This window comes from Plodia interpunctella, chromosome 24 (genome assembly GCF_027563975.2).
Source record: "Plodia interpunctella isolate USDA-ARS_2022_Savannah chromosome 24, ilPloInte3.2, whole genome shotgun sequence".
Classification (NCBI taxonomy): domain Eukaryota; kingdom Metazoa; phylum Arthropoda; class Insecta; order Lepidoptera; family Pyralidae; genus Plodia; species Plodia interpunctella.
In genome coordinates this window covers 3,493,267-3,507,267 of record NC_071317.1, presented here as the reverse complement: position 1 = coordinate 3,507,267, position 14,001 = coordinate 3,493,267, and the positions used below count along the sequence as shown (strand labels likewise).

At 37.2% G+C, this 14,001-nt stretch overlaps 3 protein-coding genes across 4 annotated transcripts; 2 read left to right on the top strand and 1 right to left on the bottom strand.

Moving 5' to 3' along the window:
* Nucleotides 1-306: 306 nt before the first annotated feature.
* On the top strand, nt 307-1,843 carry LOC128680439 (uncharacterized protein). The gene has a single exon (XM_053763594.1). The coding sequence runs from the start codon at nt 307-309 to the stop codon at nt 1,753-1,755; it is 1,449 nt and encodes a 482-aa protein (XP_053619569.1). The 3' UTR covers nt 1,756-1,843.
* On the bottom strand, nt 1,762-3,322 carry LOC128680441 (uncharacterized). Its single transcript, XM_053763598.2, has 4 exons — nt 3,158-3,322; nt 2,814-2,925; nt 2,269-2,376; nt 1,762-2,187 (listed from the first exon to the last, which is right to left on the bottom strand). Exons 1-4 carry the CDS (start codon nt 3,253-3,255, stop codon nt 1,798-1,800), a joined length of 708 nt encoding a protein of 235 aa, XP_053619573.1. The 5' UTR covers nt 3,256-3,322; the 3' UTR covers nt 1,762-1,797.
* A 308-nt stretch (nt 3,323-3,630) lies between these two features.
* Mcm6 (Minichromosome maintenance 6) lies at nt 3,631-13,929 on the top strand. Of its 2 annotated transcripts, none has more exons than XM_053763591.2 (15): nt 3,631-4,035; nt 4,217-4,640; nt 4,871-5,062; nt 5,919-6,091; nt 6,549-6,672; nt 7,032-7,170; nt 7,780-7,937; nt 8,509-8,661; nt 10,147-10,317; nt 11,001-11,135; nt 11,444-11,628; nt 12,019-12,149; nt 12,603-12,728; nt 13,226-13,371; nt 13,757-13,929. In XM_053763591.2, the coding sequence occupies exons 1-15, from the start codon at nt 3,944-3,946 to the stop codon at nt 13,874-13,876; spliced, it is 2,469 nt and encodes an 822-aa protein (XP_053619566.1). In that variant the 5' UTR covers nt 3,631-3,943; the 3' UTR covers nt 13,877-13,929. The 2 variants fall into 2 exon arrangements, with proteins under 2 accessions (XP_053619566.1, XP_053619565.1); XM_053763590.2 differs by having other exon boundaries at nt 11,429-11,628.
* The last annotated feature ends 72 nt before the right edge of the window (nt 13,930-14,001 follow it).

The window sequence follows — 14,001 nt, the reverse complement described above, 5'->3', positions numbered from 1 at the left end:
AAAGGCGAACAAGTGTGCCGCCTGTATATGACGTTTCATTTCACATAAAAAGTTTCACAAATAAACAATTTCATTAATGTGTCCAAAATTCACACCTTTATTAATTTTCTATTTTATCAACAGCTCTTTCAACTTTTTGTAAAATATTGGGTGTAGAATGGAATAAAGTCGACATTGACAATGACAAGACTGACCTTCAACGGTAGACCATAGCACTTATCAAATTATTAAACACACGAGATAACAAGAATGTTCGTCCAAACTAAATAAAATATTAAGTATCTCAATAAAATTAAAAATATTGAAATGGCTAAACCAGTGATTTGTGATTTGATCCAAATATTCAAAAGCGGTATAACAGCAGTGCTACCAGAGAATCTAATAAGAAAATCAATCAAATATAATCCAGTGAATCAGCAGTTGACTATAGTTAATCAGAACTATAACTTACAGGAGAAAAATCTATATCTAGTTGGATTTGGAAAAGCAGTTCAGAACATGGCAATAGAGGTAGAAAATATACTGGATTCCAAGATAAAGGAAGGAATTATTAGCGTTCCTGTTGGTAGTTTAGTAAATAAACAAACCGAAAATAATGTCAGATATTATGAGGGAGCACAGGATAATTTGCCTGATGCTGGGGCAGTGTCCACTGCTAAAAAGATAAGAAGTCTAGTGACAACCCTTAATGAAAATGACCTACTTTTGGTCCTAACATCAGGAGGAGGCTCTGCTCTCCTGCCACTGCCAAAAGATCCAATAACTTTAGAAGAAAAAACCCAACTCATAAAAAAATTGGGAAATTCTGGTGCAGACATCACAGAACTTAATAGTGTTCGAAAGAAAATTTCTGATGTTAAAGGAGGACAGCTAGCTATAAAAGCACAACCTGCTGAAGTAGTATCTTTAATACTTTCTGATATAGTTGGCGATCCTTTAGATTTAATAGCTAGTGGACCAACTACCGAAGATAAAGACGACAGAGAAAAAGCACTTAATATAATAAAAAAGTACAAACTAGATACTAGTCTACCTCCTTCTATTACAAAAGTTTTAGAAGAAGAAACATCAAATAAATTTCCCAAAAACAGAGTCAGAAATCATATAATAGGCTCAAATAAATTAAGTATAGCTGAAGCATTCAATAAAGCGAAAGAACTTGGTTATTGGCCTTTAGTTATATCTAATGAAGTAACTGGCAATGTTGCAGAGGTGGCTGAAGAATATGTGAAATTGACTGTATTTATGTGCCAGTATTTATTAGGAAAATTGGACATAAAATTGTTAGAAGGGGAAATTAAAATACTTAAGATTCCTGGTCTGAACATTGACTTTATAGAACAATTAAAGGATGATTTTATCAAAGACAAAGACCTTTGCTTGATAGGTGGTGGAGAAATTACTGTAGAAGTAAAAGGAAATGGAAAAGGTGGTAGAAATCAACAACTTGCTCTAGAATTTTCAAATCTAATTCACAAAATAAAAGCATCTGCTGATAGTTTTGATGTACATTTCTTAAGTGCTGGCACAGATGGCATTGACGGTCCTACCGATGCTGCAGGTGCTATTGGTCATCTAAGTTTAATTTTGGAAGCAAATAAAGAAGGAATAGATGTACATAAATATATAGATACCAATGATTCATACAACTTCTACAGAAACTACAGGAAAGGTGAACTACATGTGATTACAGGACATACTAACACTAATGTTATGGATACACATTTAATAATAATCAAGAGAATAAATAAATAGTCTTAGTCTACTTTATACAAATATATTTTACTTTACTGATACTTATGTAGATGGTTTTAAGAATAAATTGAGTTTATTCTGTTTCTTCTGTTCTTCTTTTAACTTGGCTGTGGCAAGCACTGCTTTCTGGCATAGTCCTGCAAATTTATCTTTCTTCTTTTTATTATTCTTTATTACTTTTGCCTCTTCTTTGACTGTACTTTTCAAAGTATTGTCCCTGTTATTCAAGGAAAATATATCTTTAGAGCTGGCATACACATTGATTGACGATTCTTTAGTCTTCTTCAGATTACTCAGAGCAACCTTATTTATTGCAGTGTTGTTTTTGTCTTTATTGTCTTTGGGAACAGAAACTTCAGTAATTTCTTTTTCTCTATCCTGTTTTACAAGCGGTGTATTGGTTTTATGTTTGCAAAATGAACATATTTGTTCCTGTAATAAACAAGAAAGAGTTAATACCATTATTATTTAAATTTAACAAATTTTAATTTAAAAAAAATCAAGGAACATTACCAGTTCTTTGTTATATGATAACTCTTTCAGCAAATTGGAGTTTTTCCTCTTGACTGCCTTTAGCTTCAATCTCCGTCTTTGCTGATTACTAAGTTTTTTCGATTTCACCTATTAAAATAATACACATTATATTATTTATATATTAATGTTAATATAAAAATGTTTAAATAAATAATTTACAAAATACAGAATAGAAATATTAAAGGTTTTTACTAAAGAGCTTTCCATTGGTGGATATAATCTGTAGTCTTAAAGATTTTGTAATGTGTTTGTTTCAATGTGATAATCTTTACTTTGATTTGTTTGTAATAACAAATAAGATTAAAAACCATAATTAAAATTAATACTAACAAGATACTTATACAAAGGAGGACTTATCACACACTCAAGGTGTGCTCACATGCCCACAATGCATGAAAACTTTCACCAATAAAATTGTCTACATAAGCTATATGCAAGCACACCAGTGAATACAGAATTGTTGAAGTTTTTGCTATGATCGCAATTGATTGAAAGCAGCATTTACAAGTATTAACAACCCTTACCTTTAATACAGTTTCACTGTTCCATTCTATATAACAATGTGGACATCTAACTTTGGCTGAAAAATATTTGTTTGGAAGCTCTGCTGTCTTTGCTATTTCATCACATCGCATTCTGAAAAGAAAAGCACAGGTATATTGTACCTATATTCTGTGAATGTGTTGTCTTACCAGTTTGGTAATTTCGAATTAGACCTAAGCAAATTTAAATCGTATTTATAATTTAAATTTAAATCTAAATAGTCAATACAATAGCATTCCAACGGAAACAAAACCCTCATCTGGTATTAGAATTTGGTTAGGATACGTTTAATGTCAGATGGTAATAAAATTTAACAGATACTTACAAGAAATAACTCCTCAATACAGTTTTAGAGCTATTATTTTGTGACTGCAAAAGACAAGATGCAGCATTATAAAGAAAACCAACATTCGCTTCAGTCATACCTAACTATATTTAGGTATTTATTTACATCAAATCGGCACGAAGCGTGATATTCACTGATAGCGTGACAAAGTTAGCAGTCAAATTGACAGTGTCAATGTCATACGATTTTTTTATAAAAAAAAATATTTTTTAGCAAACCCTTTGAGCAAATACAATAGCCTGCTCCGAAATCCAAGAAAAATGAAAGGAAAATGTTGTTGAATGACAATAATGGATGAATGCAGTACACTAGCAGCACTATAAAACACCTATAGGTAACTTCTCAAAACAGACACACACTGCACATCATAGCAGAATCAGCAGATTATGTTGATGGAAACACTAAATGAGCGCATGATTTGTCAAAAGGAAGGTAAAAACTTTCCCGCCAAAACGTCATTAAAGTGTCAAATTTAAGGTTGTTGGTTTGGTTTGTTTGTATCTTTCTATCTATTAATTAGGTAGTGGGTTTTTAAGTTTTGTTTAATGTTCGGACATAAGTACCTAATTGATCTTAAGAAATACGTAATGCTGTGATAAATCGTCTTATGTTGTTTGAGTTGATACAATAATAATACTGTGTTAGGTTATAGCCGGTGGAACCGGCAAAGTATTGCATTGTTGTAAAACTTTGAGCAATAAAAGTTTGTCTTTAGATATAATATTTTAGGAGTGAAATTTATTTTGATATTTTGGAAACTCCAAAATGGATGTAGCAGACACATTTGCCACACAAAGCCAAGTCAAAGATGAGGTTGGTGTGCGATGCCAAAAACTATTTCAGGATTTTCTTGAAGAGTAAGTAAGGCAATCTACCAAATATGGAAAACTGTGTAGTTCCCATATACCTCTAATCTTTTCCACATTCTTATTTTATGGTGTGATGATGCTTTTAATATATAACCTCTATAATACAGCCTCATAGCAAATTTTTTAAAGTTTCTGAAGTTGCTAAATACCTATGTACTTTTTATTACAGATTCAAGGAAGATAATGAAATTAAATATGAAAAACAAGCCAAAGAGTTGATCAAACCTGAGTTGAGCACCCTAGAAGTCAGTTTTGATGATGTTGAAAAGTACAATCAGAATCTCGCCACAACAATCATTGAAGAATATTACCGCATATACCCATTCCTAAACCAAGCAATACTGAACTATGTCTTGAGCCTTGCTGAGAGTCGGGAGAAAAAAGATTTACAGGATAAAGAATGTTACATATCATTTGTGGATGTGCCGACTCGGCATAAAGTGAGGGAGTTGACAACTGCCAAGATTGGTACACTGATCAGAATCTCCGGGCAGATTGTGAGGACACATCCAGTGCATCCCGAGCTGATCTTGGGCACTTTTGTATGTTTGGACTGCCAAACTGTTATAAAAAATGTTGAGCAACAATTTAAGGTATTGTCTAAAAAGTTTTTCCTTTCCTGTTTTTTTCCTATAAAGTTGCACCATAAATCTCCATTGTAAATTTTGGGATGACTTAGCATTCCCCTTTTTCTCATCTAAGCATTTTCCAGATTGCTTGCTATGGTCTGCCTTCCTACTCACATTCCACTTCACATGGTCTTTAGCATGTTTAGTTAGCATCATTATTATATTGGTACCTAGCATTTAATCCTGTCTTACAGTACACAATCCCCACCATCTGCCGTAACCCGGTGTGTGCAAACCGTCGCCGGTTCATGCTCGACGCCGACAAGTCTGTTTTCGTAGACTTCCAGAAGATCCGCATTCAGGAGACTCAAGCGGAACTGCCCAGGGGGTGTATCCCTCGGTCACTTGAAGTCATATTAAGAGCCGAAGCTGTGGAGTCAGTGCAGGTGAGATGTACTCCAATTCTTTCTAGACTTACCTTTAGTCATAATCTTACTAAATCCTATAAAAAGTATGTTTGTCGCTATTGCATTTTACTAATTGTATATTGACAGAACAAGACAAAAAAAACACCAGCTTAAAGTATTCTTTAACTTTTTTATGAATAATCATTTTAATGGTTAATTAACTATCCTCATTATAACTATATGCTTATTAATCACATCACATTTATACAAACTGATCCTGAAGCAAAATAAAAACAGTGGTTGCTCACCTACTGCATAGATAGTAAGAGTCAATGAATGGTAATAACAACTTAGATTAAATAAGAAATTAATCCACTGGCAAATAAACAGAAAATCACACAACATATCTGCTTAAAACAGGCTGATTGAATGTTCTAACATAGACAAAAAAGATTCAACAAAATTATCGAATCTTTTTGTTTATGTTAGAACATTCAATCAGCCTGTTTTAATTCAAGCCATTCACAATATCACATTTTGACTGCTCTATAAGCCCTAGTTAAGAGAGCCACAGCTACTGATGGTCACGACCCTTAGCTACGAGGATAGCGCGACTATAAATAAATAAATATACATATATATAAGGACAAATCACAAAGATTGAGTTAGCCCCAAAGTTCGAAAATTGTGTTATGGGATACTAACTCAACAATACTATATTCTATAACATATACATATATAGATGAACATCCAAGACCCAGGTCAATCTGAAAAAGATCATTTTCCATGTTGACCTGACCAGGGATTTGAACCAAGCCATGGTGGTCGTCAAAGAACTAAATGACTGGCTGATAATGAAAGACTGTAATGACGAGTCTCCTATTTTTTTTCCCAGGCGGGAGACCGTTACGACTTCACCGGCTCCCTGATAGTGGTGCCGGACGTGGGGTCGCTGTCGTTCCCGGGGGCGAAGGCCGAGCTGACCACTCGCACGCGGCAGACCAACGACGGCCAGATGGAGGGCATCAAGGGGTTGAAGGCGCTGGGCGTCAGGGAACTACATTATAAGTGAGATACATTTCAATTTAGAATATGAGAATATAAATTCAAAATTCATGTCTGATATAATTGATCACTTTATTTTAATTAAGTTTTTATACAGCAATGACACATTTCACTTCTATCCACTTGTCGTCTATTTTTAAGTGATTTATTGATAGTGCAGAAACTACTTCAGGTATTTATCGATATATGCATCCTACTAATATTATAAATGCGAAAGTTTGTGAGGATGTATGTGTGATAGAACCTGAAATACTTAGGGTACTTTCACAGGGTATGTTTTATCCCGAAATTTCCACAGCAGCAAAACAATACATTCTCCGGAGATAGCTAGTAAGTAGTTTGTTATAAAATATAGAATTATTGAATTGGTATATACATAACGCAAGTCTCGAACTTACTTTGGGGCTAACCTAATCTGTGTGATTTGTCCATATATATATATTTATTTAATTTTACCCAGAACGGCGTTCTTAGCGTGCAGTGTGCAAGCGATATCGCGCAGGTTCGGCACCGCTGAAATGGCCACTGATGACCTCACCACTGAGGATATGAGGAAACAAATGACTGACAAGGAATGGGACAAGGTTGGTCAAAATTATATAATAAGACTATATGCACTTTATCTTGATAATATATGTAAGCATTAAGAACACTTCTCGTTCACACCTCTCTCTCTCTCTTTCTCTCAAGTAGATGATATTAATGCGGTATTTAATTAACACGGACTGCTACTGTTCTGACAACTAGAGATGTCGACGACCATGCCCTGTGGAAACCACAAAGTAGGAAAGCGGACCCTGGGCTCCGATGCTAAGATACCGGGAAAATGCGAACATGAAAGATAGAAAGATTGCAAATTTGAATTCGAAGAAAGAACACAAAGAAGAAGAAGCATTCACATTTATCGTGGATTTAATATAACATCACTATTTACACATTTCAGGTGTACGAGATGTCCAGAGACCGCAACCTGTACAACAACTTGATAACAAGTTTGTTCCCGAGCATACACGGCAATAACGAGGTCAAGAGGGGCATACTGCTGATGCTGTTCGGAGGGGTCGCCAAGACCACGGTCGAAGGTATGTCATGTCACATTTATTTGAAAATAAGTTAGAATATTATTGTTTTTACATATTTCATATCTTAACTAATATTATAAATGCCAAAGTTAGTTTTTTTGTTACCACTTCACGTTCTATCGTGTCTCAACGAATCTTCTTGAAATTTACCATACATGTAATTTGAAGTATGGAGAAGGATATAGAGTACCTTTTAACCCACAAAAATAACTGTTCCCGTGGCAAAATAACGCGGGCCAAGCCGCGGGCAAAAGCTTTTCTATAAATGTAAATTCTTTTAACAATAATGTCGACAACGAAATGAAAACAGAGTCGCTTCAGCAAGTTCGCATGTTTATATCTTTAAAACTACGCAACGGATTTTGATGGGGGTTTTTTAATAGTAGGAAGGAAGGTTTTTAACTGTATAATGTATTACGTTTTTACCCGAACAAATCCGGGACGGCCGCATACTTAATAAAATAATTTATTTAAGTTTCTTACAATTATCCATTTGATAGGAGTACATACCACTGTGGTTATTTGTGGTCGTCCAAATCAAAATGGACCTTATGGTCAATATCATAAGGTCGCTTTTGATTTGGACGACCACATAATTTTTTCTACCAGGCACAACCCTCCGTGGAGATATAAACGTGTGCATAGTAGGCGACCCCAGCACGGCCAAGTCGCAGCTGCTGAAGCAAGTGAGCGAGATCACTCCCAGAGCTGTGTACACGAGCGGCAAGGCCTCGTCCGCGGCCGGCCTCACTGCCGCTGTCGTCAAGGTATGGATGATTATTTAAGTACTAGCTTTTGCCCGCGGCTGCGCCCGCGTGAATTTCTCCGCGAAAACGGTATAAATTTGAAAAAAAAAGTAGTCTTAGTAACATTAGTATGGATCGTCTTCATGTCCGTGACATAGCAGATAAACACCAACAGTGCCGCCAAAGTTCGTCTTTGCTAATTATGTGTCTGGCTATGCTGCTTCCGCCCAGCCCTGGCAGAAGGCGCAAACCCAAGAAATGCTGGCTTAATCTCGTCAGGGATGATATGCGTGCCAACGGTCTGACAACCAGAGAAGCCAACCTGCGAAGTCGAGAGGAAGAAGAAGGAGCGCGGATCCTGGGCTCCGACGCTAAATAGCTGAGGAAGGAACCGGGAAAACGCTCAGATAAGAGAAAGTATGAATTGATATTAATTTGACGACCGCGGTGGTGCAGTGGTAAAGTGCTTGCCTTTGAACCGGGAGGTCCCGGGTAATCTCCCAAGTCTCGAATTTACTTTGGGGCTAGCACAATCTGTGTGATTTGTCCCAATATATTGTTATTGATTGATAGCATTCAAAACATTACCCAGGACGAGGAGTCGTTCGACTTCGTGATCGAGGCGGGAGCGCTGATGCTGGCGGACAACGGCGTCTGCTGCATCGACGAGTTCGACAAGATGGACCCGGCCGACCAGGTCGCCATACACGAGGCCATGGAGCAGCAGACCATATCGATCGCTAAGGTATATCTATATATAAATTACTAAGCTTAGATTGCCAGCAATAAACTTACATTGTACTCTCGAGTATAGCAATAATATCATATGGGGGTGAATGTCATGAGCGTTTTGAACTCCGCCGCGGGATGTCATTAGTGTTTATGAAATTGTACCATACACCGTAAACAATGTAATTGTCCTATTTCATAAATAAGTAAGGTACTGGTACAATATTAATTTTATAAATGTTTAATTATTTTTTTTGAAATCTTAAAAAAATGTCGGACAGTAATGTAACGCTACACGCCGCGTTCAAACGCTTGTGAAATTCACCCACTATTATTATAAACAGGTAAGCGTTTGTGAGTTTGTTTGTTTTCAGCGGTTAATCTCCGAAACTACCGAACCGATTTCAAACATTATTTCACTGGTAGAAAGGTACATTATCCAAAATTTGCTATAAGCTATATTTTGTCTCAAAATTCCCACGGGAGCGAAGCCCCGGGCGCATCTAAAAATAAATATGCACTAAAGTAAATTCTCTCGAATTTGTGTATTATAAAATATTAGTTTTTGGGTGCTGGCAGAGACAATTTCTGATTTTTTTTCACTGATCATATAGACAAAAAGTCACCAAGTCAATATACAACTGCATACATATGAACTGCAATGAACACTATCAATATAAAAATGTATTTGAACTTGTAACTATATAAATTGTATCAACCGAACTTTGTACGAACCTTTTTTATTTAATGTTCCTGACGTTTCAACAACCTTGTAGTCGCCGTGGTCGTAGCCAGACTAGTATTTGCGGTGTAAAGTCGCGGTATTGGATGCAGTTTCTCAATAATCACACCGCACGCACTAGTTGTTATAAAGTCGGTGCACACTACACTCACAGTATCCGACTTTTTATCCAAAATTTGTAATCCAAAGTTTTTTGCAATAATAAAAAAGGTTCGTGCTAAGTCCCACTAATAATTTATCTAGTTATGTGTCCAAAGCGCGAAAGATTAAAAAAACAGTATTTTATCTTGATCGAACCCGGGCCCACCTATGTACCACTCTAGTAGCAGCGTGGGTCTCAAAGTGTTTCGACCGCTGTGGCCGCGTTGTCATTACGTTCCGTCAAAATTCTTGAGGAAATAATCCTTTCCAAAATCAATCGTTCATACAATCGACATAACCATTACATTACATTTACACATTATTTCAAAGTCAGTAAAACTAATTCTTGTCTTTGACAAAATTTGGAAAATTGTAATGACGGCGCGCGCTCTGAGAAACACCCAGCAAGCAATATGCAGCATTAGAGCAGCCTCGACTTGAAGCACGTCGCCTCACGTTGATCCGAAGCCAGTTTAAAGCAAAACGCCCGTCTCCACCGAGTGCACGGCTCCTTTGAGCGCGCCAATAAAATCGACAAAATATAGCTCGGCCCGCGGCGACGAATTAGCCTCAATCAGTAACGTGCGTTGCGTTGCGTTGCGTTTTGTTGCGCCGCAGGCGGGCGTGCGGGCGACGCTGAACGCGCGCACGTCGATCCTGGCGGCCGCCAACCCGCTGGGCGGCCGCTACGACCGCGCCAAGCCGCTGCAGCAGAACGTGATGCTCAGCGCGCCCATCATGTCCCGCTTCGACCTCTTCTTCATACTCATCGACGAGACCAGCGAAATGGTGAGACGTCTTGTTCATGATACACTACACTACTCACTGTTGTAACAATCATTTATTTAGAAACTAGCTGCTACCCGGGGCTTCGCTCCCATGGGGAAAAGTATCCTATGTGTTATTCCAGGTTATTTTCTACCCGTGTACCAAATTTCATAACGATCGGTCCAGTAGATAATGCGTGAAAAGGTAACAACGAACAAATTTGCTTTCGCATTTATAATATTAGTATATTTATTAATATATAAATATAACTAATACAGTAATTACTTAATTACCATGTAAAGTAAAACCTGACATGAAAAAGTGCCAGTAAAGAAGAATTTCTGAAAAATTATTTTTTATTTTGATCCTAACTAAACCTATAATAATACTGTAAAAGAGTTATGTCTGTACACAAAAGATATTAATCTGTATGGAACTAATAAAAACCAAAACATTATTTTAGTATTTTGTGTCTATATGTTTGTTCGCAAATAAAATGTAATGACCGTATTACGACCGTTGAAGATTTCGCTTGTCAGGAGTCGATCTTGGGTACATCCTCAGGTAATGCCTAATAATGCACACTTAATATGTACATACAAAATTTCCGCTTCAAAATAATAATAAAAAACACACGAACAAAGAGCTTTCACACAACGCAAGTTAAATGAAAGTTTGTAAAAATAATTTATTTTTTTTAACAGGTGGACTACGCCATAGCGAGAAAAATTGTGGATTTACATTGTAATAAAGAGGAAACATATGACTGTGTGTATTCGAGGGAAGATTTACTGAGGTATATCGCGTTTGCCAGGTCGTTCAAGCCTATTATTACCGAGGTAAGTACATATTCAATTATTTTTATTGTATAATAGATAATTTTATTTCAGGTAATAACATAATTACAGTATAAAAACCAATACGTCTGAAACTAAATGTGTACATAATGTAATACATGCTAACATATTCTACTAGTATTATAAATGCGAAAGATTGATTGGATGTATGTGTGTGTTTGTTTGTTTTGTCTTTCACGCAAAATCTACTTGCACAGATTGTTACGAAATTTGCTACACGGGTAGAATATAACCTGGAATAACACGGGTACTTTGTATCCCGAGATTCCCAGTAGAGTGATGACATTCAGGAAGCGGGCAAGCTGCTAGTGGAGTACTACACAGTGCTGCGCGCGCGCGACGGCAGCGTCGCGTCGGGCGGGGCGTGGCGCATCACGGTGCGGCAGCTGGAGTCCATGCTGCGTCTCGCCGAGGCCATGGCCAAGATGCATTGCAGCGGACACGTCACCAGGGAACACGTGCACGAGGCTTACAGGTATCTAAACTCTTAAAGTTTGTTTGTTACCTCCTCACGCTCGTATCTACTCTACCGATCTTCTTGAAATGTTGTATGGAGAAGGACATATGATACCTCTCATCCCGGAAAAATTACTATACTTATTCTTTCAACAATTTGGAAAATAAAATTGACCGAGACTACACTTGAATTGAAATTACAATGCGCTGGACATTATTCATTGGAAATTCATATTTGTAATTATCTAGCAAAAATCACATTACATTGATCCGCTTTAATGTGAAAGAAGAACAAACAAATACATTTTTGTGCAAAGACTGTAAAAATATTGTAATGAAAATATAATTTCATATAATATTATAATATTGTAAAAGTGCAAAGACTAACAAACATGTAATATAATATCAGATTGTTGAACAAATCCATCATCCGTGTGGAACAACCCGACATCCACTTGGACGAGGACGAGCCTCAGTTGGAGCCCAGCATGGACGTGGACCACGACCTGCCCAATGGCACTAACGGCACTAATGGAACTAGTGAGTAAATGATGTCACAAATTGATGAAAAAATCTCTGTGTCAAGCAACCCAATATCTATTTGAATGTGGACCAATGGCACTAGTACCACAAATGGAACTAGTGAGTAAATGACTACACAGTATAAAACAAAGTCGCTTCCCGCTGTCTGTCCCTCCCCATGTATGACAACAGATTTTGATACGGGTTTTTTTAAATAGATAGCGTGATTCCTGAAGAAGGTATATATTATGGTTTTACCTGAGCGAAGCCGGCACGGGTTAAACGATAAAAGCCATATACCGTTTAGAACAACTCAACATACAATGTTACAAACATCCATTCATTCAACCGATTCAAGTACATTCAACCGATAGTAGGGGTGAATTTGCATTGATTTGTGATAAAGGATAAATCAATGCGTTGTTCACTATAAGTAAAATATCTAATTAATATATGTTATGAAATGCACAGATGGGCACGAGAACGACGACTCCGCTCCGAAGAAGAAGCTGACGCTGTCGTTCGAGGAGTACAAGGCGCTCAGCGACATGCTGGTGGTCTACATGAGGAAGGAGGAGAACGAAGCTGAAAACGAAGGTTTGATCTTCTCTCTCATCTTCTAATGTGTTTAAATTTTATTTCTTTAAATTTTATTGCACATTATAAAAGTTGATAATAAGTGGTGAACTTCCATAGAGAAGGTTGACAATGTTTCCCATTGCTTTTGGGCTGTGACGCCGCGAAACCCGTCATCGTGAAAAATAATCCGTAATTTTTAAAAGATTCGGCTGTCATTATAGAATTGGCCAACTATTTAACGTCAACCCTCTTAACGACCTCTGCAGCTTAATGGCGAATAATCATGCGGCACTACCTCTAGTGCCGCCCTCCTGGGTTCAATCCGTGTTCAATCAATCTGAAAAAGATAATTTTCCATGTTCACCTAACATGGAAAATTATCTTTTTCAGATTGATTGAATCTTGGATATGGAAATAATATGTTAAAAAATAATGCTGTTGAGTTAGTATCCCTTCAAGTCTAGAACTCAACGTTAGTGATTTGTCCGTATATTTATTTTTACTTAATTATTCAGGCACAGAAAGTTCTGGCATGCGCAAGAGTGCGGTAGTGGGCTGGTACCTGGAGCAGCTGGTGGCGCAGGGACGCATCGAGAGCGAGGACGAGCTGCTGGAGAGGAAGGCGCTGGTCGAGAAGGTCATCGACCGCCTCATGTACCACGTGAGTACACTTTATATTTTATAAGCTTTAATGGAGGCAATCATTGCACGCATTAAGAACTTTTTCATGCAAAATATCTCTTTCACCTGTGGCCCGACCTCTCCGTGATGTTGAATGATCTGCTCCATAACATGTCTATTATGGAGTTAGCAAGGATATCAGCGGTTGGCCAATGGCTTGATATTTAAAACTAATCATTTGGCGGAGCCCTGAATTAAAACTTAATAAAATCCTGAAAAAAATTAACTCAATGTATGTATGTGCTGAACGTTAAAAAAATATTAGATGATTACCTATCCGCTTTTCGAAAGGTCAATAATAAAATCGATTCTTGAAACTCATTTACACGACACGCAATATTTTAGCCCAATTTTTTTGTCCCTAGGATCAAGTAATAATCCCGCTGTCGACCACCGGGCTCAAGGCCTCGCAGAAGTCTTCAGACCAGGAGATAGAGGACGACCCGCTACTAGTGGTGCACCCCAACTATGTCGTCGATACATGATTGTCACTACATTAGATACTGTTTTGTTTAGTGTTAAGCTAAGTTTTTTTTTTTTAAATAAAATAATCAGTTCAGTTTGTTTTTTGATATGCTGCTATCTCTACAGAATTGCCTAAACTGTATTG

Excerpts from the sequence above, each read along its gene's own strand:
- LOC128680439 (XM_053763594.1), top strand. The coding sequence starts at position 307 with ATGGCTAAACCAGTGATTTGTGATTTGATCCAAATATTCAAAAGCGGT.
- LOC128680441 (XM_053763598.2), bottom strand. The coding sequence starts at position 3,255 with ATGACTGAAGCGAATGTTGGTTTTCTTTATAATGCTGCATCTTGTCTT. Across the intron at positions 2,926-3,157 it reads GTATTGAGGAGTTATTTCTT|AATGCGATGTGATGAAATAG; the intron begins GTAAGTATCTGT and ends TTTTCTTTTCAG. Across the intron at positions 2,188-2,268 it reads TATCATATAACAAAGAACTG|GAACAAATATGTTCATTTTG; the intron begins GTAATGTTCCTT and ends TGTTTATTACAG.
- Mcm6 (XM_053763590.2), top strand. The coding sequence starts at position 3,944 with ATGGATGTAGCAGACACATTTGCCACACAAAGCCAAGTCAAAGATGAG. Across the intron at positions 6,673-7,031 it reads CTGACAAGGAATGGGACAAG|GTGTACGAGATGTCCAGAGA; the intron begins GTTGGTCAAAAT and ends TACACATTTCAG. Across the intron at positions 8,662-10,146 it reads AGACCATATCGATCGCTAAG|GCGGGCGTGCGGGCGACGCT; the intron begins GTATATCTATAT and ends GTTGCGCCGCAG.